The following is a 22,539-nucleotide window of genomic DNA, read 5'->3' as shown; positions in this document are numbered from 1 at the left end:
ACTTAAGCTCCACGTAAATAGGTTATATATAAATTACTTTATTCACAATAATATCATCAAATATACTTGGTAATATCATAGGCTGACTGACGGTCTTCGCTCAGAATCGTTTTTCTCATACAATGATATTATATCATTGAATTCAAATTTAACACCATCCATTACAGTAATCCACTTGTAACCTACTGTACAGCAGAGCGACATCCACTTACCCACCTTTTTTATTATATATTTATATATTTTATATTATCTCATTTTGTAATTCCTAATGAAATAAAATTCTATACATACATATAACATAAACGTTTACATTATTAATAAGCAAAAAAAAATGGTCAGGTGGTACGTAAAAATTTTCAAATTGTGTAAGTGGTACGCGACGGCTATCTTCCTGTATGCGCTCTACCCCAGATTGCGGTCTACCTGCGATTATCGGACGATTGTTGTATGCGCTCTACTATAAAATTTATATCTTTATTGTTGAATGGTAATAAAGATTAGAACTCTCTTTTTCTACATCATATCATATTTTTTGATCGTATAATATTAGTTGTTGGGTGACAATACTTGAGTTCATACACGGTTTTATACTTTCATCACGTTACGTTCAAAATGTTAGCAATAGAATTTTACAAAATTATACAAAATGAAGAAACAGTTACTAATTTTTTAATTGCGAAAAATCTATTAGTAAATCTAGAAAATATATTATGCAATAAATGTGATAGTGAAATGAAATATTACATAAAAAAAGAGCGCGGCAATGAAAGAAAATTGTTGAGGTGTAAAAGGAAAGGGTGTCAAACCACTCAAAGCATAAGGTAAGAAACATAGGTGTTATTTAATATTTCAGGTATAATATTGTTCATTAATTACCTATATATTACATAGAAAAAATAATAGTTTTTGGACGTACATTGACAAAAATGGCCGAAACAATAGTGGATTGAGCATCGGTGCACAACTTGAACTGGTCTATTATTGGTGTCAAAATATTAAACAGACTACAATTACAAGTTTAACCGGTAGATCACATAATACAGTGTGTGACTGGATGAACTTGTGCCGTAATGTACCTGTCAGAATGTTCGAAAATCGTTCTAAGTTGGGAGGACTCGGAATAGTGATCCAAGTTGACGAATGCTTATTAAGAGGATCGAGGAAAAATAATAAAGGTCGACTTCGACTTGCAGATTTACCAGCCGAAAATCTTAACGTCGACTCGGAAAATGTTAATCCTTTAGAACACGGAGCAAGAAACTACGGAAAACGGCTTGATCGACCATGGGTATTCGGCTTGTGGGACAATAAAGAAGGAAGGTATTTTGTTGTCCAAAAAAGGGACAAAACGACTTTACACGAAATCATACAAAGAGAGGTTATTGCTGGGTCTATAATACATTCCGATGGCTGGTCAGGGTATAATGGACTCTCGGACCACGGGTACAACCGCTATGTTGTAAATCATAGCGAAAATTTCGTAGATCCAATATCCAAGGCACATACCCAGAGAATCGAAAGTTTATGGCGGCCTCTAAGACTGAAAATCGTGAAAAATATGTGTGGTACAACTCCAGATTTGCTTCCAAGGTATAATATATTATAATATAATAATAAAAATACGAAGGTAAATATAAATATAATAATAATTACAGGTATCTCATTGAAACGTGGTGGAGAGGAATTAATAAAAGTGACACATTTAACGCTTTTCTGAGGGACATGGCACAAGTATTTTAATATTTATTTAAAATATTATTTAATTTTTTTTATTTCATTTTATATTTATTATTTATAATTATTATTGAAACAAATAACGAGACGGCGACAAAACAATGACGTGCGTTGATATTATAATATAATCATTTTCATTACTTTATTCATAACAATTTTTGTTCGTTATTAAAATTACTTTACATCATCCCACTTATACTTGAATATATTGTCTATAAATGAAACATAGTTGTAGGGTGGAAAAACACGGTAGCTAGAGCGCATACTGCAGTCGCAATGCTGCCGGTAGAGCGCATACAGGAAGATAGCCGTACGCGACTATGAAAAGGTTGAGAACCGCTGATGTAATGTATAAAATGTTCGTACATATTATTATATATTTGTCATCTTAAATAACTTAAATAAGTAATAAATAATAGCAAAAAAATATAAGTGGAAAATTTACCAAAATTCTTGTTCTTATACTGCAGTTGTACAGTTGTACTTTATACTTATTTTAGTGTGTAATGTATAGGTAGGTATAAAATAATTTATGGATCATATTATGGCGTATAGTATCTATAATATTCTCGACTCAATTCCACTTGATACTTGATGCATGACCTATGTGAATTATTAAACGGTTTTCGATCAAAATTTGGTCGAAAGCGGTTATATTTACAACCAATTCAAAAATCCGTATTCTCATACAGTTTTCGATCGGCGTTTCGACCGTAGTATTCGATTTCTCGTTTCGACTACTATTTACCAATCGTAAACTTGTTTTCGACTGATAGTTCACCAGTTTACGTCATGATACTATAATGTTAAGAATAATTTTATAATTTTGTTTGCAGTGTGGTATTTTTACAGTAGCTACCTAAAGTGTGTAAAAACGATTTACTTGTACTATTTACAACGGTATTCACCTATTTGTCATTTGTTGTCTGTTTTTTTCGAAGTACTTAGGTACCTACCGTACTTAGTGTGTAAAATTAAATATTATATACCTATTAGCTATTGATGCAGTGTTATTAATTTGTATAATATTACCTATATTTTCAATAATTGTGCTCACTAAAATTTTAAATAAAACTACTTAGGTAGGGACCTATTATATAACTAATTAGGTAGGGATCTATTATAAAATAATAGGTAGGTAACGAGTATTGTTTTACTTTTTTCTACTTTTATGGTTCTTTTGTCGCACTAGCTATAGAATTTAGCCTATTAATATTGCCTATTTGCAGGGCCACATTTAGAGGGAGGGGGGACATTGTCCACAACTACCCCGGGTGCCAGTATTTTTGTAGTCGGCATTTTGTTTCTTTGTGAATTATTAAAAATTTAAAAATTTAAATTATTTCAATAACAGAGATAATATAATATAATATTATATTATATAATACTAATGAATTATGTTGTTAGAAATTAAAACAACTAATGTATTTGTGCGAAAGGCGGCTGCACAATGAAGCCGGGCGACGCGTGTAGGTACGTGTGTGTGTGTGCACAGGCGGCAGCTACACGTAAAACCGACGCGCTTGTTGTCTTCGACGTTATATCTTCCTCAAGCGGGTTCACTAATCCCATTATAATTCATCCCAGATGGCTATCCATAGCAGATGGAAAACCGACAGTGGGTCTTACTATCGACTCAGAACGTATAAAGGTGGGTATCGACTACTCGCGGCTGCCGCGCGCGCCATGTTCGACCGCGGCAAACCAGACATTTGCCGCGAGAGCCATATTTAGGTATCAACTTTTATTAGAGCGCGGCAGCCTCGCGCGGCAGGTGATCCAGCTGTTCGCCCGAGCGATCCCGTTCAGTTGTGGTCCAATATCAACCATGGACGTTTCACGTGCCCGTGCTGCTGCTGCTTTCATCGTGATACATCAAATTATTAAAAAAAAGCCTAAACGAAAACCACGTTGGTGGATGAAGAAATTGTATTTAAGTCGAATGCAGTATGGGGTGAAATTTATGGAAGACATGAGACATGAAGCCATTGAAGATACAATAAAAAATTTTACAAGAATGACAACTATAGAGTTTGAGCACCTGAAATCATTAATTGAGGCACAGGTGAAGAAAATTGACACTCAATTCCGAGAGGCAATTCAGTAACGGAAAGATTGGCTATAACTCTAAGATTTTTAGCAACTGGAGACTCGTATACAAGCCTGCAATATCTTTTTCGAGTATCAAAACAATCAATTTCACGAATAGTTCCAGAAGTTTGTGACGCACTATGTGTAGCTCTGAAAGATTGGGTAAAGGTAAGTAAATCATTCACAGTTTTAATTAAAATTTTTATTGTATACATATAGCAATCGCTTGAACTTAAAAAAATTTTGAAATATTTAATCGTATAAAAATTGTATATTATAAAATATAATATAATACCTATGTATTAATCAAATAAAACGTAAAAAAAACGTAATCTTAAATATTTTTTATAAAACTTAAAAAAATTAAATCCTTTTTATAACATTTAAAAAAATATTAAATCTTTTTATAACTTTCGTCTTAGGAAAACATATTTTCTTCATCAGTGATAGACCATGTAAAAGAATGGTCAACCGGATTTTCAGAAGATGATTGTAGAAAAAATTCAACTGGAGGCTGAGGATATGAAACTGTCGAAGTTTGAGTAGACGGGACTGGAGACTTATAATATGGAACTGCAGAAGTTTGAGGAGACGGAACTGACAGCTGCGGAGAATTGACTGGAAGAGACTGAGGAGACGGAACTGGAGACTGAGAAGGAACTGACAGCTGCGGAGAATTGACTGGAAGAGACTGAGGAGATGGAACTAGAGTCTGAGGATATGAAACTGTCGAAGTTTGAGGAGACGGGACTGGAGACTTATAATATGGAACTGCAGAAGTTTTAGGAGACGGAACTGGAGGCTGAGGAGACGATGTCAAATTTTGAGCAGTGTTGTCTTGTGTATGTCCATAGGTGTAGTATCCCAAATCAGCTTCAAAAATCACATTGTTGATTGCATTTTTCACGTAAATTAAAGTTCGTTGATCATATTTACGGAGCTCGTTTGCAATGTGCTGACTGTAAGTAAAATATGAGTCAGTTGCCGATGACGTTTCATTTAGAATTTGAAATGCTTTTTTCAGCATATGTGACTCTTCATCAGTATTTTGTTTTCTTTTTGTTTTTTTGACTGTAGGAGTATTCGGAGCTTTGTAAATATCTGTCGGTTCTTCTATATGTTTATCTGTACTGTCCATGGCTGATAATTGTATAGGTTCTATATTATCATTGTTTTCAAGTGTTGTAACACTATTTTGAGTTGTTGATATCTATAAAACAACGAATAACGTTAAGAAAAAACTAGGAACTCACTCTACTGTATAGTAGATGTCGAATAGACCTCAGTGGGTAGTTCACTATATGTGTTAAATTTGAATGCAATGATATATATACTTGTGTACGAAAAATGATTCTGAACGAAGACGATTGTCAGCCTAGGATAATTTATATTATTACATATTTTATACAAATTGTGGAACCTCATTTTAAATTTTCAATTCTCAGCTATAAGAGTGTTTTTTATATTTTTTAACTACAAAATAATTTTAAATTTTAAATTTGATAAATGCAGTCAAAATTTGAACTTTAAATGCTTATAAAAAAAATTTGTGACTACGGACTTTAAATATTTTTTATCCACATTTGAAACAATATATAAGAAGCCTTGTATTAAATTGTCAAGCTTTTTTACCCAACAAATAAAATTTTATAGATATTTATAAAAAAAAACTAATAAAATTGGAAACTAAAAATGTCCGTAAACACCTCGAAATAATTTATTTGAAAATATTATAGTGTAAAGAAAATGCCAATATAAATATTCAGTCAAAATCTTAAAAGGTGGTGACAGACAAAAAAAAAAAATTAAATAATTGTAAAACCAATACATCCATATCTCCGTTCAGAATCTAAAAATTAATAATATTATGCTTATTAAATTGTTTCAGGCACCCGACTCAGAAGCAGAATGGTTAGAGTTAGCACACGGTTTTGAAACAAAATGGAATTTTCCTCATGCAATAGGTGCGTTAGATGGCAAGCATGTAATGTTACAAGCCCCTTTTAACAGTGGTACCGATTTTTATAACTATAAACATTTTTTTAGTATAGTACTCATGGCTTTAGTCGACGCAGACTATTGCTTTAGGTACGTAGATGTTGGTTGTCAGGGTAGAATTTCTGATGGGGGTGTTTTCAAGAATACTAAGTTGTACAAGAAACTCGAAGAAAAATCTATGAAAGTCCCCCCACCATCAATACTTCAGGTCCCCTATAGTTTCAAAGTACCTTATGTCATTCTGGCTGACAAAGCTTTTGCACTCAATGAATACACAATGAAACCATTCCACGGAGAACCGGCCAGAGGTTCTCAGGAAAGAATCTTTAATTATAGGCTGTCTCGAGCGCGTAGAGTCGTTGTAAACGCTTTCGGAATTCTCAGCTCAGTATTTAGAGTACTACGGAAGCCTATGTTACTAGAACCAAAAACAGCTACTAAAATTGTCCTAGCCACTATTCATTTGCATAATTATTTGAGGAAAAAACCAAATACACGATCACTGTATACACCACCTGGATCTCTAGACAGTGAGACAAATGGGGAACTTAGACCTGGAACTTGGAGAAATGAATCTGCCCCTACATCACTACTGCCTATTCCTTCAATTCCACGAAGAGCGGGAAACCACGCACAAGAAATACGTACACATCTAGCTAATCATTTTGTTACCAATGGTGAAATACCGTGGCAAAACAGATATTAAAACAGATATTACATTATATCATGTTATTAAATTATTATTTTTATTACATTATTATATTTAAACAGATATTAAAATTTTAACTTACATTTTCCAGCTCCGACATTGTGTCGGATGTTTCATTAGGTATGTCTTTATCTTTCATAAAATTAAATTCGTCAAAAGCAAACCACTTTGATACGTAAACTTGATGTGTACCTAAAATATAATTCATAATTCATAAGTGTAAAAAGTTATAATAAGTTGTTTAATTAATTGTGTTCGAATTAAAAATACTATTAATATACTGACTGTTACAAACATTTCTTAAAATAAATGACTTATTCATTTGGTATTAACTATTTAAATTAAATTGTATTTGGGCATGGGTACATTCATTTTATTATCGTAGTATTTTATTTACCATTTCTATTTTTAGATATCAATATCGGTGAAAACAATTTACATAAACACAGTAATATGGCCATATGGGTAACTTATCTTTATCTGACTCCCGAAAATAATGTATTTATTACGAGTAAACTATATAGGATTATATCACTTAAATAGTTGAATAGTTATATTTGCCGATTGTTATTTTTAAAGGATACTAGATTTTTTAAAATTGCCGACTAATACAGAATACTTACACATATCATATTATCACTTGGTATTTTGTAAACACTTGTAAATTGGGATATATGTATACATTAGTACCTATATTGTATAGAGTACCTATAGTAGCTACTATAACTATTTTTATATTATTAATAATGACATTAATTATTATATATTATAACATAATATGGCATATTTTAATCTAGGTTTTGCGGTCCTAGCCTGGACCAGTCTCACCAATTTAGGGCCCCACCTACGGTTCTGAATGTATGCTAGTAAAAATGTTTAAAGTTTATTGTTTTCTAAAATAAATGAAAGTATATTATGCAATACCTACTTACCAGAACCAGTAATGAGGCTTTTTGCTACTCTGGATTTTTCTCTTCTGTAAGATGCTTGAAGGGTGGTCATTTTTTTCTTTAGTTCAGCAACAGGTAAGTTCATTAGTGAACTTATTTCATTCCGCGCATCTTCCCTTACAGTCTTATTGTGGTAAAGTGGAGATTTACTGTTCCACAAAAAATCTTTAGCGCCATACAATCGAATTAAAACTAGACACTTTTCATTATCCATGATGAACTATAATCCGCGTACGAATTTTAACGACAAAACCGTCCCAACTGCTCGCGAGCAATTAACTGAAATTCCTTTGCCGCGTGCCTAAATACCGACGCAATTTGGCTCGTCACGCAGCGTGTTCGAGCGCGGCAACTTTTGAGTTGGCTCGCGCGGCAACGCGGTATCCATTTGTCGCGGCTGCCGCGCGAGCCAATGTTCGAGGGTTTGCCGCGCATAGTCGATACCCACCTTAAGAATCGGATATAAATCAGCTCCAAGTAGCATGTCGATCTGAGACGGAGTGTCGAACTGGGGATCGGCTAATACTAGATGTTGATATTGTGTGCGTACATCTGGCGGTAGCGGCGAAGACGGAAGAATAGACGTTAATTTGGGAAGTATTATTAAGTCGTGGCAATTGAATTTCGGACTCGACGTATGGTGTGGTATAAACGAACAAGACGTGTTACCTCTAACTTGGGTAACCGGACTTTTGAGATAAGCCAACTATCTCACTTCCACATTTACGTCGTGACAATCCAATGTGAGCTACGCACTCCGTAGTAATTGCCGATATTTGGGATCCACTATCCAATAATACGCGCACGAAATGATAGTTACCACGCGCATCTAGAATTCGAACAATGGCTTGTTGCGGTCCTGTGGGGAGCCGCGAGAATGGGATGGTGAGGGGTCAACTGACCAAGTGAACAAAAAAAGATTGGAAGCGACACAAACGAATTATTGTTCTAGGAACCGGTGCGTTTATTCAGGTGCGTAAACACAAAAAAAAACAATAGAAAAACAAAAAGTAAGCACACTATAGTATATTCGTCAGTGGATGGGTGATGCGACTCGAGGGGACGCAGCTAGACCGTGTCGTCCGGGTCGTCGAAAAACTAGTGACATTGCAATCCGGTTCACCCAACGGCCGGCCGACGGTTCACGGCGCGGGTGTCGCGCGCCGGCGTCGTCCGTCGTCGATTGGCGGTTTATTTGAGAAGCGTTGCGCGGCTTTCCGCGCAAAAGGCTATTTGAATTCAAACAGCTATTACGCGGGACCGCGTCATACTCCCCCCCCCCCCCCCAAACTGCCAATGGCGGTGGTTTTCCGGCCGTTGCCGGTGTTGTCAAGGGGTGTGTGTGGAGGGTGGTTGTGGTAGACACCTGTCCGTGGGTACGCTTTTCCAGCTGTGTTCAGCGGACGTGACCCTGATTTCCATATCCACGGTTTGGGGGTTCGCGGCTGTTAATTGTTCCATGGTTCCGGTTGCTCCGGAAGTGTTTGTCACTTCCGGCACCGTGGCCACGGTGAGGTCTGGTGTCGCAGGCTCTGGCTGTGACGGGGCGGGGGTTGTTGTTGACGCCGGTTTTTCCAGGCGGTGTTGCTGGGACGTCTGCTTGGCTTTGTAGTACCGCAACCGCTGCTTGTTTCGGCGCTGGCGGGCGTTAAGCGTGGCCGGTGGTGTTGTGTCGGTGGTGGTGTTTTGTGTTGGCAGCGGGTTGACGGGCGTTCCTGGAGGCGGGATGGTCGATGTCCTCGGCGCTGGTACCGGTCTCTTCATCAGTGGGTGGGGTGGCAGTCTCGCGGGTGCCCGACTTGTTGACGTTGGTGGGGCCGGTCGCGTTCTGGCCGCCGGTCGTCCTGTGGCTGCCGGTCGTGCCGTGGCCGTCGGTCCTGTCACCCGTCTGGGGCTGCGCGACCTATTGAGCCGCATTGCGGTTGCGGGTTCGCCGCTCGTCGCCCTTTGGAACACGACGGTCCGGTCTTCCCGCCCACGTGTGTAGGCGGCCCACAGTACCGGGTCCCGCTGCAGCTGCGCCGTGGTCATCTGGCGTACCCGTGCCGCTGTGGTGGCGTACCCTCCTCCAAGCTGGCTGACCTCAGCAGCTGTTGGCTGCGTTCCAGCAGTTCCGCCGCTTGTTGGAGGGTGCTGGGTGTCGTCGGGGGTTGACGCTCCATTTGGTGGTGTGGTGCTGTTCCGACTGAAATTATGTACACCAAATGCTATTGTGGATTTATGGTAGGGGTGGGGGTTGGGTGGGGGGTGTTTGGGGCGCTGCGGTGTTCGCGCGTTTTAGGCAGGACACGTGAATTTTGCGTGCTGGCTGTTGGTCTGTGGTGAACACACCTTTGCCTACGCGTTTGTGTAATAAAATCGACCTTACCGTTTACCGTCAGTGCAATAATATATATTTTCTTTTTCCGCCACTACTTTTATTCCGGCGGACTTTTTTTCACCGGACTTTAAGTACAATACAGATTATAGATACTTTCGATTAGTCTAATACCAAAGTTCGCAAGTAGAGAGAGGGCTTTAGGAGCTCTTATTTTTATTTAGTCCGTCACTCATTTTCAAAATATGAAACTTTTTTAGTCATACCTGCAGTATGCCACTATACCTACCAAGTACCAGGCCTTTTAAAAGCAACCGCTGAAACGGTATAGCCATAATATAGGTGTAGGAAATGTTTGGATTTTGTAGGAGGGTTATTGATATTTTTAAGGGAGCTTATAGCCCCTAAGCCACCGTTATTTGCCCTTATGCTACTCACGCTATCAATGTTGTATATAATGTAAAGTTAGTAGTTACTAATTATTTTAAGTTAAAATTTTAAAATGATTTCACTATATTAGTAACCATACTCCATACCAGAGATCTCCAACCTTTTTTTACACGTCTGTTTCGCCAGCCCCCCCTCCCCCAATATTGAAATCTCGGATTTTTTTTCACTAAAAATTAGCATGAATTGGCAAGACTATTATCATAATTTGCATGACACTATTTAATGAGAAATAATCAATAAACTTTGGAGGGGCTGTTGAAACGTTTCGCCAGCCCCCCCATCCATGAAAAAAAAAGATTTTCTCGATTTTTTTTTAACCAATAATTAGCACACGATTAGCATGAATTGGCACGCCTACGCACGGAATTCGCACGCCAATATTTACCGAGCAATCCCTCTTTCTTTATTTTGACTGTTTCGCCAGCCCTCCCCCCCCCCCCCCATCCTTGAAAAAAAAAGATTTTCCCGAATTTTTTTTAACCAATAAGTACCAAGTCTGCTTATTTTGGCTACTAATATGAATACAATTATTTTATATAATGATAAGATTAAGGTGTAAAAAATAAATTAAAATTATTAATACAAATCAATAATACCTACTTATTATATGGCTGAATCTATTAGGAATCACTTAGGTATACATTTACTACTTGCCTGTTATACTGGACCCTTTTCGTTTACAACAAAAAATAGGATACGACGGGATGAGCCAACTTGTATACAATCGGGAGGCAGTTGAATAAAAATTATTGAACTTTTTGACTTACAGTTGGGAGGCAACTAGTAGGTACCAGTAGTAGCACCGTACCTAGTCTAGCTTTCGATTACTTTCGTTTGCCTTAATCATAATAGGGTAAAGTGTACAGTTATTGGCACTGGTATAGTTATTGGCACTACGAAAGTATTTTATTTTTAATTAATGAGCATTTTGACTTTTAAATGATTTTTTTTTTTATATATCTGGCTAAACTGATTATGTCGTGTAATCAAGTGTTCCCGTCGATAATAATATATCGTTAATTTAGTTATTATCAAAGTTTTCAATCGTCTCAGAGATCTCAAATATTTGGTAAGAATTTACTGTTTTTATTAGTAGACTATACTTAGGAAATAAGCTCTAAATTTAGTTATAACTACTCTAAGTATTAGCATGATGTATATTTCAGTTCCTAAGAACATTTTTCATCAATCAATACAATATTCAATAATTTATTTTTATTATTTTTGAGAAAAATTGGTATGCCAATAACTGATATGTATATATTGGAATTTTTTGTTATTGGCATAGGGTGCCAATTATTGAAATGGACATAAAATGTATTAATTTATTTATTGGCACTTACTTTAAAAAGTATAGAACCTGAGTAAAATTTAACTTGACTGGTCATTAAATATTGCTTATTCTTAAACAATAATGTGTTATTGTTATTTATAGAAATGCCAAAAAAAAGAGAACATTTTTCTCAGTCAAATTTGACTGCTGCTGTTGAAGCAGTAGTTAATGAAGGTATGTCGAAAAAGTCTGCAGCAAAAAAGTTTTCTGTATCAAGATCTACATTACAACACAGACTTAAAAATCCTGATCAAAAAGTGTCATGTGGACCAGCTCTAGTATTATCCGAGGAAGAAGAAAAAACATTAGAAAAATGGATACTGGAAAGTAGTCGAAAAGGATTTCCTCAAAGAAAAGATGATCTTTTAGTTAGTGTAAAACAATATCTGGACAAAAATGAGCGAACTACTATTTTTAAAAATAATTATCCTGGTAATTTTGTGATTTTAAATAAATTTTTATATTATTATCACCATATTCTTTTTATAGGTATTGGATGGTACAAATCTTTCATGAAGCGTCATCCAAATATATCTGTCAGGACAAGCGAACATGTGACAGCTGCAAGTGCCTGTATTAGTGAACAGGATATAAAAAAATGGTTTGAAGGTATTAAACAGTATTTAAAAGAAGAAGGTTTATTTGATATATTGAGTGATCCAACAAGAATTTTTAATAGCGATGAAACAGGATTTTCCTTGTGTCCCAAAACAAAAGCAGTTTTAGCTCCCAAGGGCTGTAAAGATGTATATGAAGTCTCAGTAGGGAATTCAAAAGAAAATTTAACCGTTATGTTTGTATTTAGTGCAGCTGGAGTGATGTGTTACCCGATGGTTGTATATAATTACAAGAGAATTCCTCAAAATATTTTGAACTCAGTACCGTCTAACTGGGGAATTGGTCTGTCTGACAGTGGTTGGATGAAATCAGAAACATTTTATGAGTTTATTGCTAATATTTTTCATCCTTTTTTACTACAAAATAACATAAAACTACCTGTAATTTTATTTGTTGATGGCCATAAAAGTCATCTCACATATCAACTCAGTACACTTTGTTCTGACTTACAAATTATTTTAGTTGCACTATACCCTAATTCTACTAGGATATTACAGCCAGCCGACGTAGCTGCTTTTCGCCCACTCAAAGAAGGTTGGAAAAAAGGAGTATTTGAGTGGAGGAAACAAAATTGTTCAATGGCGGCTGTAACTAAAGTAGATTTTGCTCCAATTTTACAAAATGTTATTAAAGAAACCATTACACCAGACATTCTAAAAAATGGATTTAGAGCTTGTGGACTATACCCATGGAATCCAAAAAATATAAATTTTGATAAATGTCTTGGCAAAAATCTAGTAGCTGCAGTTGATGAGCCTTGTTTGACTGAAAATAATTTGAACTTTGATAAATTGTGTGATATTATTGGTCCAGAAATTTTAACAAAATGTAATACTATTAATGACTCTATAGAAATTACACCTATATCTAAAGAATTGCAAGCACTAATTAATGTGTACAATTTTTAAAAGAGAAGTCAAATAACGAAGGTGAAATTAGTATTCAACATCAAGATGATATTATAATTGATAATCTACATCAAGATCGTATTATAATTGAAAATCTACATCACGATGATATTATAATTGATAATCTACATCAAGATCGTATTATAATTGAAAATCTACATGACAATGATATTATAATTGATAGTCTATTTCTAGATGACAGCAATCACGATAGTAATATATTTTGTGTAGATCAAAATGATATTTATGTTGAACAGAGTACAAGTGCAGTTATTTTACCTGAAAATAATAATATTGATATTTCAATTACAACTGATAAAAATGTATTGCAAGAAGACAAAATTATCACACCACGTGCTAACATAAAAAAACTTCAGGTGTCTCCAATTGACACTTGTCTAATATGGCCAATAACTCCAGAACGTAAGGGTAAGAGAAATACTGAGCGGGTTCCATTTGTTATTTCTTCTGATAAGTGGCAAAGACTGTATGAAAAAAAAGAACAATCAAAAAGAAGCATTATTGAACAAAAAGAAAACAGGAAAAAACAAAGACTGGAGAATAAATTAACTAAAACTAAAATTGTGCCTGTAACTAAAACTAAAATTGTGCCTGTAACTAAAAACATTTCAAGAAAAAATGTTGTCAGAAATATTTTTAAACCATTGGCTTCAAATAAAAAACCAGCTGAAACTATCACTAGTGGACTTTTTGAAAATTCTAAGACAAAACAATTTTCTGATGTTTTGACGTTAAACACAGATGAATGTAGTAATAAGTCAAGTTCTTCTAGTGTTTATAAAAATACTGGACTGTGTTTTGCATGTGGGCATAGTTTAAATGATGTTGAAAATGGTTTGACTTGTGAGTTTTGTTCATACATTTATCATCTAAAATGTTTAGATAGAAACGAAATCTGTAATGAAGGATTAGAGGAATCAATTTTATTTATATGTAACTCCTGCCAAAAAAATTTAACCATCACACCAATGTGATTTATATATTTTTAGTTTAATATATTAAGATTTTTTATTCAGTTCTATACTGTCAATATTTTTAAATTTTGTTGAGTAGGTATGAAACTTAAATAATTTAATTGTGTTTTATTTAATTATTGACTATTAAATTTAAGAAAATGTTAAGACTTAAATGAGTGATAATAAAACATAAGACTGTTTTAATTATAACTAGGTAGGTAAATAAATATTTTAAACTTTGTACCTAATGTATTTTATTATTTTTTCTTATTATAATCAAAAACTTTGTTTTTTTTTACTTTATTAAGTTCTAAACTGTTAATATTTTTATATTTTGTTATACAAATTAAATCATGTAATTGTTTTTAGTTTATTAAGTCCTATATTGTTAATATTTTTAAATTTTGTTAAGTATGAAACTTAAATAATTTAATTGTGTTTTATTTAATTGTGAACTATAAAAGAAAATGATAATACTTAAATGAGTGATAATAAAACATAAGACTGTTTTAATTATAACTAGGTAAATAAATATTTTAAACTTTGTACCTAATGTATTTTATTATTTCTTCTTATTATAATCAAAAACTTTGTTTTTTTTACTTTATTAAGTTCTAAACTGTTAATATTTTTATATTTTGTTATACAAATTAAATCATGTAATTGTTTTTAGTTTATTAAGTTCTATATTGTTAATATTTTTAAATTTTGTTAAGTATGAAACTTAAATAATTTAATTGTGTTTTATTTAATTGTGAACTATAGAAGTCAAAAGAAAATGATAATACTTAAATGAGTGATAATAAAACATAAGACTGTTTTAATTATAACCAAATAAATATTTTAAACTTTAAAATGTATTTTTTTTTTCCTCTTATTATAATCAAATATTTCAACTAAATTATTAGGTACCTGCTTATTAAAGTTGTTTAGCATAATTATTATTGCTGCTAGATGTACTAATTTTAGTTTTTTATAATAGGCATCTGTTTGATTCCTAACCACAATAGAGTACTACATATTGTGATTAAATAAAATGTTATGAATTTTAGAATGAGTTACCTAATTGAAGCAAATAGGTAGTTAAATAATGAATTATAAAATATCTTTACAACACAATTAATTAGTTCATTAGTTGTTTTATTAAGAATTATAAACTAAATATGTATATTTTTCTACAGTTAGGTGTAGTTTAAACTTTGTTTGGTGCTTATACCTATATATGTTTTCTAATTATTATTTGTTATACCTAAGTAGTAGTAACTATCTATCTAAAATATAGTATAAGTAGGTAGTTTTATTTATTAATTTAACCAAATGAATCGGTAAAACTATTAAATTACATAGGTACATAATTTAAGAGGATGCCAATAACAGAAATTATAAAACCAATAACACAATTTTAGGTGCCAATAACTATAATTTTCAGTTTTTTTATACTTGATGGTAAATAAAAAAAAAAGTATTTATATATAATAATCATAAGGTAAAATTGATAACAATTTGCTAAATCATTGAAAATGATAATACAAGTTTTAACTATGTTTAAGTCTGAAATATCATGGAATCAAATATACACTTTTCTAAAGAGTGCCAATAACTGTATACTTTACCCTATTATAGTTTTAACGTATCTTAGATATACGTACAAGGTACAATTCTATATTATATTATTATTTTATACATCATTTACAATTCATAACTGATGTATATGACGTAGGTACATTGTCACGTATACCTAAAATATTGTTCATAAAATAAACTTGTTGGTACCTAACATATAGTCTGTCCCCATATTTCTGTAATATGACAGAGTGGCGGTTCTGGCATTAAATTTTTGAGGTGGCTAACATATTTTACCCCTTCAGACCTTTTAGCGTGAATCCCCTAGTTCTCAAAACTCAATAATTTTGTTAAAACAATTATTTTTCTTTAAGAATCTGTGAGAGGATTGTTTCATTTTCACTATTTCTCATAATTAAACTAGTAAGTTACGATTAAGCATTACTATTTATTGGTATATAATATATAATGATATACAATATAGTATAATGTTATATCTATAATTTAAGCACAACTGAGACTCGGGAACCTATGAAGTATCATTACTGTTTCTAGTTTTGAGTTACAAATAGTATGGTATCTTTTATTATTTAAAATAATAAACACAGTATATTAGTATCTGTTATTATACAATTGCAATTGATAATAACTGATTTAGTGTGACGTGCAATAAAATAGGGATTAACTATAAACCACGAACTAAGATATATCTTAGTCCGTGCTATAAACAATACCTACTATCTAAAGATTAATTATTTGTACATTCTGAATGCCTAAACTGGCACTGCCTCAGGCCTCTCTTGCCTCCCTAGGAAACACGCCACTGAATTGTATACCTATTCGGCCAAACTTAATATTATTTGGTATTATAATTGAATATTACAACTGTGTACACAATATTTTAAGTGGTATAACTACTATCGTATTACCTATTTTTGACACACACAACGTCATATGTAGTATTGAGTCCAAACTTCAAATAATAATTAAGAAAAATTTTATGTATACGAATTTAAAAATTGAACAAGCGGCGCTGCGTTGTGGGGAAAGAGACGGGACAGAAACCGAGAATCATCGCGAACAGACGCGCTCACATACACGATTCGCGCCGAGGAACACCGATCACACAGCGTGTGTATAGTACCGCGCATTACTCCACGCCACCGTGGAATCCCCCATTAAAACGCAAACGAATATTATTCCAGACAATTCTATTTTTATAATTATTCCTATTTTTGTATTGAATTATTTTGGTATATACTACAACTGTATGGTAGATACTAGATCTTCGTCATTTCTCATTTTAAATTTGATTTGATGGGACTGTTGTTGTAGTATTTGAATGTGTTTTATTAATTATTTCAATATTATAAAGCAAAACATTTATTAAGAGTATCTTAAATGGCTGGACGAAAATGTGTTATTGAACCGTCATTGGTTATCGATGCTGTAATTTTCTATAAAGAATCAGTAATTATTACCAACGAAAATAATGAAAAAAGTAAGTTAAGAAAGATTATTACATTTTTAATTAGAATTATCGCAATATTGTTATATCGTAACAAATATTTAAATATGTAGGTACTACAGTGGTTTTCCATTGTGGTTTCAAAAACATGAAATATTATCATATTCGCCCACTAAAACAATTGTATTGTTGTGTGAGGCATTAAGTGTTTTTAAGGATTTATATTTTTAATTTAGAAGTTGCTGTTGCTACTGACAGAGTATGGTCTGATATCAGCTCAAAGCTTGATAATCGAATGTCAGCTAGTGCTATCCATACATTTGTGTATAAAGGTAGAAATGGGATTAAGGAACGACTAGGATTTCTACCACTGAAAACATTTCCTGTTTCTACAAATATTATTGATGAAAATCAATTGTCAAACGGATCGGGTACGTAATTTTTATTTATGGTATTTAGAATTCGAAATATTGAGGCTGACTATATATTATTATGAGTGTGTACCAGTTGTATAATGTATGTGTGTATTATAATTTATACTATACAAATTATATGTTTTATAATTATTAGCATACTTAGGTATTAAGTAGGTACATTTATGAAATAATTGTTTTGTTATCATTTATGATATTATTAATTATAAAGCCATAGAGGTGACTTATGAAATCCAAACACCGTAATCGATATAAGACGCAAGGCTGGGCTTAACGAGTTAAAAATTAAAATTAAGTTAAAACGTTAAGTGAATTTTAATTAAGTTAATTAACTCGTTACTTTTTTTTTCAAATTAACTATTAACTTAATAAGTTACTTTTTTTCAAGATTAACGTGTTAACTTCAAGTTAATTTTATTTCAAAAGTATCTAAATTAAGTTAATTTTTGTCTGAAGAATAATGCAAATTTTTGAATGGGTTTTTGCTTTGATGTATCATTTTAGACTTCCCCAGTTATTTTCTTGAGCGTAAAGAAAAACTATCTAATAATCCATATTATGTGTCTGGAATTTTTTATTTTTGTAAATTAGCAACTTTTAACTTTAAACTAAGTTAAGTTAGTTTTTTTTTCAAAGTTAACTCTTAACTTAACGAGTTAACGAAAAAAAATACGAGTAACTTTTAACTTAACTTAACTATATTATTTTAAAATAACTTAACTTAACGAGTTAAAAAAAATCGTTAACTTGCCCAGCCTTGATAAGACGTAGGTACATTGACAAGGTATTGATTTTATTTTGGTTTTTCTACGGGACGTGCGTCTAATTAGGTAGGTATATAATTATAATATAAAAACAACAACTATGAAGTACGTCATAGACGAGTGTATATGAATACAGATCATACATACAAGACACTATAGACTATAGTCTACAATAGCCTAATAGGTATGGAAATTTTTATTTTTATAATACTATTTTATCATAATGGAAAATAATATCGTCTCAATTTTTTGTGAACCATCAACAACTGCATACGAAATACGATTCACTGCTTGTAAGCATATTAAGACGTAAGTATATTTAAAATTATTTAGAGGTCGTTCTTAGAGCGCATTACACACTAGGCGATTCGAACGCACGTGTCGACGTTTTTTAAACTTTGCGATTAATCGCTCAAAATAATATTGCCGGAATGTATTCATATTGACAAAATACACGACTGTTCTGTCGCGTTCGTTTAATTTTGAGCAATTGATCGTGCGAACGCTCTAAAATTAAACCATGTATTTCCAATATTATTATTATATTATTCAACACTTGGCGTTTAAAACGTCACATTTATTTTATAATAGTTTTAAGATCATGACGTCTTTAAAAACGTCGACTCGTGCGTTCGAATCACCTATTGAGTAGTGTGTATGCACTCCAATAAAAAATAATTTGGCTGTGTACCTACTAATTTATACTTCAGTGTCTTGTTCAATAAGAAAGTGAATCTAGTTGGTGAATTGGTGTAACTTGGAAACAACTGGCCGTAGATATATTATATTTTCACTGAATGTTTCCTTTTTAACTTAACTTTAACTTTTTAACTCGTTAATAACCAGCCTTGTACCTAAGTGACACTGAATTTATGGATGCCTTTTTTAAACACTGTTCTACATTTATTGGTATAAATAGTTAATTTTTAATTAACAAACAAAAATAAATATACCTATATAGGTTACATATATATTTTTTTAAATTAAATTTTTTCATTTTTAATTTATTTATTTATTTACCAAACCAAAAAAATAATTTTTGCAGGACATTGATAGTCGACTCCTCTTGGTGTCCTCTAGGTAATATGGTCATGAAGTTAGCCCCCCACTTGGTCGGATTCACTTCAAACCAGCGCCAATATTTAGCAAATTAATTGCAAATTGGTTATAAAATTTCTCAAACAAAAATTTGAAATTTGGCGAATTTTTTAAAAAATTGATAAATGTTCATTTTTTATAAAGTACGATTTTTTTATCAAAAATCGATTTTTTTATTTTTTTCCTTGATATACAGATTTTTATTCATTTTTATCGAACAGATACATTTTTTTAAACTAGATTTATTATTTCAATAGATACTTCGAGTGAATGTAGCAGTAGTCATGAATTTTTGCCCAAAAAAAAATTGTTTTCACATTTTCTCCGGATGAATGGAAACAAATCCAGCCTCATCAAGTATTTTACAAATTAAATGATAAATTGCGGAATTTACAAGACTCAAGATCATATAACGCTTTACCTAAAAACATTTGGACACCCATACTTGCAGAACATTTTTGGATCCATACACATTTGCCATGCGGTTTATCTTTTCGTAGGGCCAAAGTTTATCCTACTGGATCAACTTACATTGTCGTAATTGGACGATGCACAATTTGTAATTCGCAGTTTAAAGGAATAGTTGAAGATAAACCACCTGCAGGAAACACTAGGTATAGTTAATTTAAAATAGATTTAAAAGTCTAAAATATTTTTGATAAATTAGTATTTTATCTAGTAATTAGAAGGGTTAGGTTCTAGTATCTTTGGTACAGGAATGCCGGTCGGGACAGCTAATAGTTAATATTTTTTTTACATTTTAATTAATAAATCTCCTTTTTTCTTTTTGTTTACAGATTTGGTGGTGTTTTTTTATAATTTATAATTCCTTAAAATCTGAACCCTAGTAATTATTAATATTTTATTACTAGTAGAGTGCTTATGAATTGCACATATATTGGGAATTTCTATGAAGAACATACATCTATTAAAAAACGTCGCATAATAGGACCAGCGAAAACAGCAGCCTTGACATAAATTTTAAATGAAGGATTGTCGTGCGAAACATTTAGAGAAAGAGAAGCTGGACGGTTAATGAAAATAGGTATGTAGCAATTTTAATATAAATCAAAACCTATGCAGATACACGACGTGTGTGAAGTTGCCCCCCCCCCCCCCCTTGTCCAATTTTCTCTGAACCTCCACCATTATTTTGAAAACATTTGAAAACCAGTTTTCAGAATTTGTAAACTATTATTCACCGTAAAAAGCTTTTTTGAGTGAGCAGGGCTAAATTCACGCAGCCCCCCCCCCCCCCATGTTGAGCGACCAACCTTCAGCCATATTTTGAAAATAATTTGGAAACATTTCAAAACTAGTTTTCAGAATTTGAAAAATATTATTTTCACGGCAAGCTTTTTGGAGTATGGGAGGGGAAAATTCATGAAGCCTACCTCGCCTATATTTTCCGATCAACTCTAAACCCTTCAACAATATTTAAATAAAAAAATCTGTATTTAATAAAAATATTTATTTTCATTTAGATTTGTTATTTTAAATTTTTTTTTTTTTTTTTATTAAAATTAGAGATTTCTATAATAAATATAGATTTTTTATCAAATTTTGCTTTTTAATCAAAAATAGATTTTTCAACAAATATAGATTTTTATCAAATATTGATTTTTTTACAAATATATATTTTATTTTATTTAGATTATTAATCAAATAAAGATTATTTATAAAATATAGATTTTTGAATGAATACAATTTTTTTTATCAAATAAGGATTTTTTTTCATTCACTAGATTTTTTTTATGAAATATAGATTTTAAATTAGTTATACATTTTTTTATTTACAGAATTTTAGTAAAAAACCCAAATTGAATAAAAAATCTATATTTAATAAAAAAAACTGTTAGGTTTAGAGTTGATCGTACAAGATAGGGCTGGGCTCATGGATTTGCCCCCTCCCCTTACTCAAAAAAGTTTCTTGTGGTGAAAATAATAGTTTTAAAATTCTGAAAACTGGTTTTCAAATTTTTAAAATTATTTTCAAAATAATGGCGGAGGTTTGGATAAAATTGGACCATGTGGGAGGGCCAACTTCACAAACGTGGATATACGTATTAGAACTTTCGTACAGAAATGTGTGAATCATAGAATGGAACCACAGGCTGCTTAGAAATATATGTTATGTTATTTATTATATTATATAATTCATACAAATTCCTTTCAACCCTACAATGCATGATTTTTTTTTTTTTTATAATCATTCACTTTAAGGGAACATTTTTATAAAAATGATTTTGGTATTTTAAGTATCTAAAAAACGGGTTTTTGAATTTATAAATAAACAATTTGTAATGATCCACATAAAAATGTCTAAAATGCAATTCATTATATTAATTGAAATCAAAAATATTAGATAATGCAATAATCATAAGTCATAAATACACGTTATTAATTTAATTGTGTTTATTAAAAAAAAAAAAAAAATAAATTAGGAAACCCAGAACCTTCAATTATTCCAACTGGAGGAGCATTGAGAATTATCAAACATCGCCAGCGCCAAAAAAATAAAAGGCATCCAGAAACATTAACGGCATTAGCAATTATGAAAACCGAGGAAGATTTTAAAGATGTATTGAATGATATGGGTAATCCGTTTTTTTTTTAATTATCACTGTGGTGAACAAATACATTTATACCGAGGGTATTGTCGTCAGAATAAATATCCTAAACTAATTGTTGATGCAACTGGGAGTGTTGTGAAAAACTTTAAAAAATTTGGTACTGTCAAAACAAAAAATATCTTTTTATATGAAGGCTTGGTCTATGATCCCGAAAAAATGCATAGTTTTACTGTTACCAACATGCTGAGTGAGCGGCACAGTAACATTGCAATTTTCAATTGGCTGGCCAATTGGGTGAGTAGTGATGTTCCACGTCCGAAAGAAACCATCTGTGATCAGTCATTGGCATTATTATCGGCAATTGTACAATGCTTCACACAATATTTCTCTTTACAAGAATATATAAATATATGTTCTGATTTAGTGTTGGGAGATCTCTCTAGTAACTCACACTGGCTCCCTAAATGCTTCGTAAGGACAGATGTTGCGCATTTTATAAAGGTAGCCAGTAAGTGGATACCTCTTAAAACCGTTCCCAGAAGAGTCAGAGAAGT

At 32.4% G+C, this 22,539-nt stretch overlaps 3 protein-coding genes across 3 annotated transcripts; 2 read left to right on the top strand and 1 right to left on the bottom strand.

Moving 5' to 3' along the window:
• The first annotated feature begins 732 nt into the window (after positions 1–732).
• Positions 733–1,828, top strand: LOC132951008 (uncharacterized). Its single transcript, XM_061022673.1, has 3 exons — positions 733–821; positions 892–1,590; positions 1,656–1,828. The coding sequence occupies exons 1-3, from the start codon at positions 733–735 to the stop codon at positions 1,738–1,740; spliced, it is 873 nt and encodes a 290-aa protein (XP_060878656.1). The 3' UTR covers positions 1,741–1,828.
• Positions 1,829–6,605: 4,777 nt separating this feature from the next.
• On the bottom strand, positions 6,606–7,696 carry LOC132934118 (uncharacterized). The gene is made up of 2 exons (XM_061000393.1): positions 7,465–7,696; positions 6,606–6,724 (listed from the first exon to the last, which is right to left on the bottom strand). The coding sequence occupies exons 1-2, from the start codon at positions 7,694–7,696 to the stop codon at positions 6,606–6,608; spliced, it is 351 nt and encodes a 116-aa protein (XP_060856376.1).
• Positions 7,697–17,049: 9,353 nt separating this feature from the next.
• On the top strand, positions 17,050–17,555 carry LOC132933339 (uncharacterized). The gene is made up of 2 exons (XM_060999639.1): positions 17,050–17,149; positions 17,353–17,555. Exons 1-2 carry the CDS (start codon positions 17,050–17,052, stop codon positions 17,553–17,555), a joined length of 303 nt encoding a protein of 100 aa, XP_060855622.1.
• The last annotated feature ends 4,984 nt before the right edge of the window (positions 17,556–22,539 follow it).

This window comes from Metopolophium dirhodum, chromosome 1, assembly GCF_019925205.1.
Source record: "Metopolophium dirhodum isolate CAU chromosome 1, ASM1992520v1, whole genome shotgun sequence".
NCBI lineage: Eukaryota > Metazoa > Arthropoda > Insecta > Hemiptera > Aphididae > Metopolophium > Metopolophium dirhodum.
Note: the sequence above shows the minus strand (reverse complement) of the source record. Positions and strands in the feature narration are given on the sequence as shown.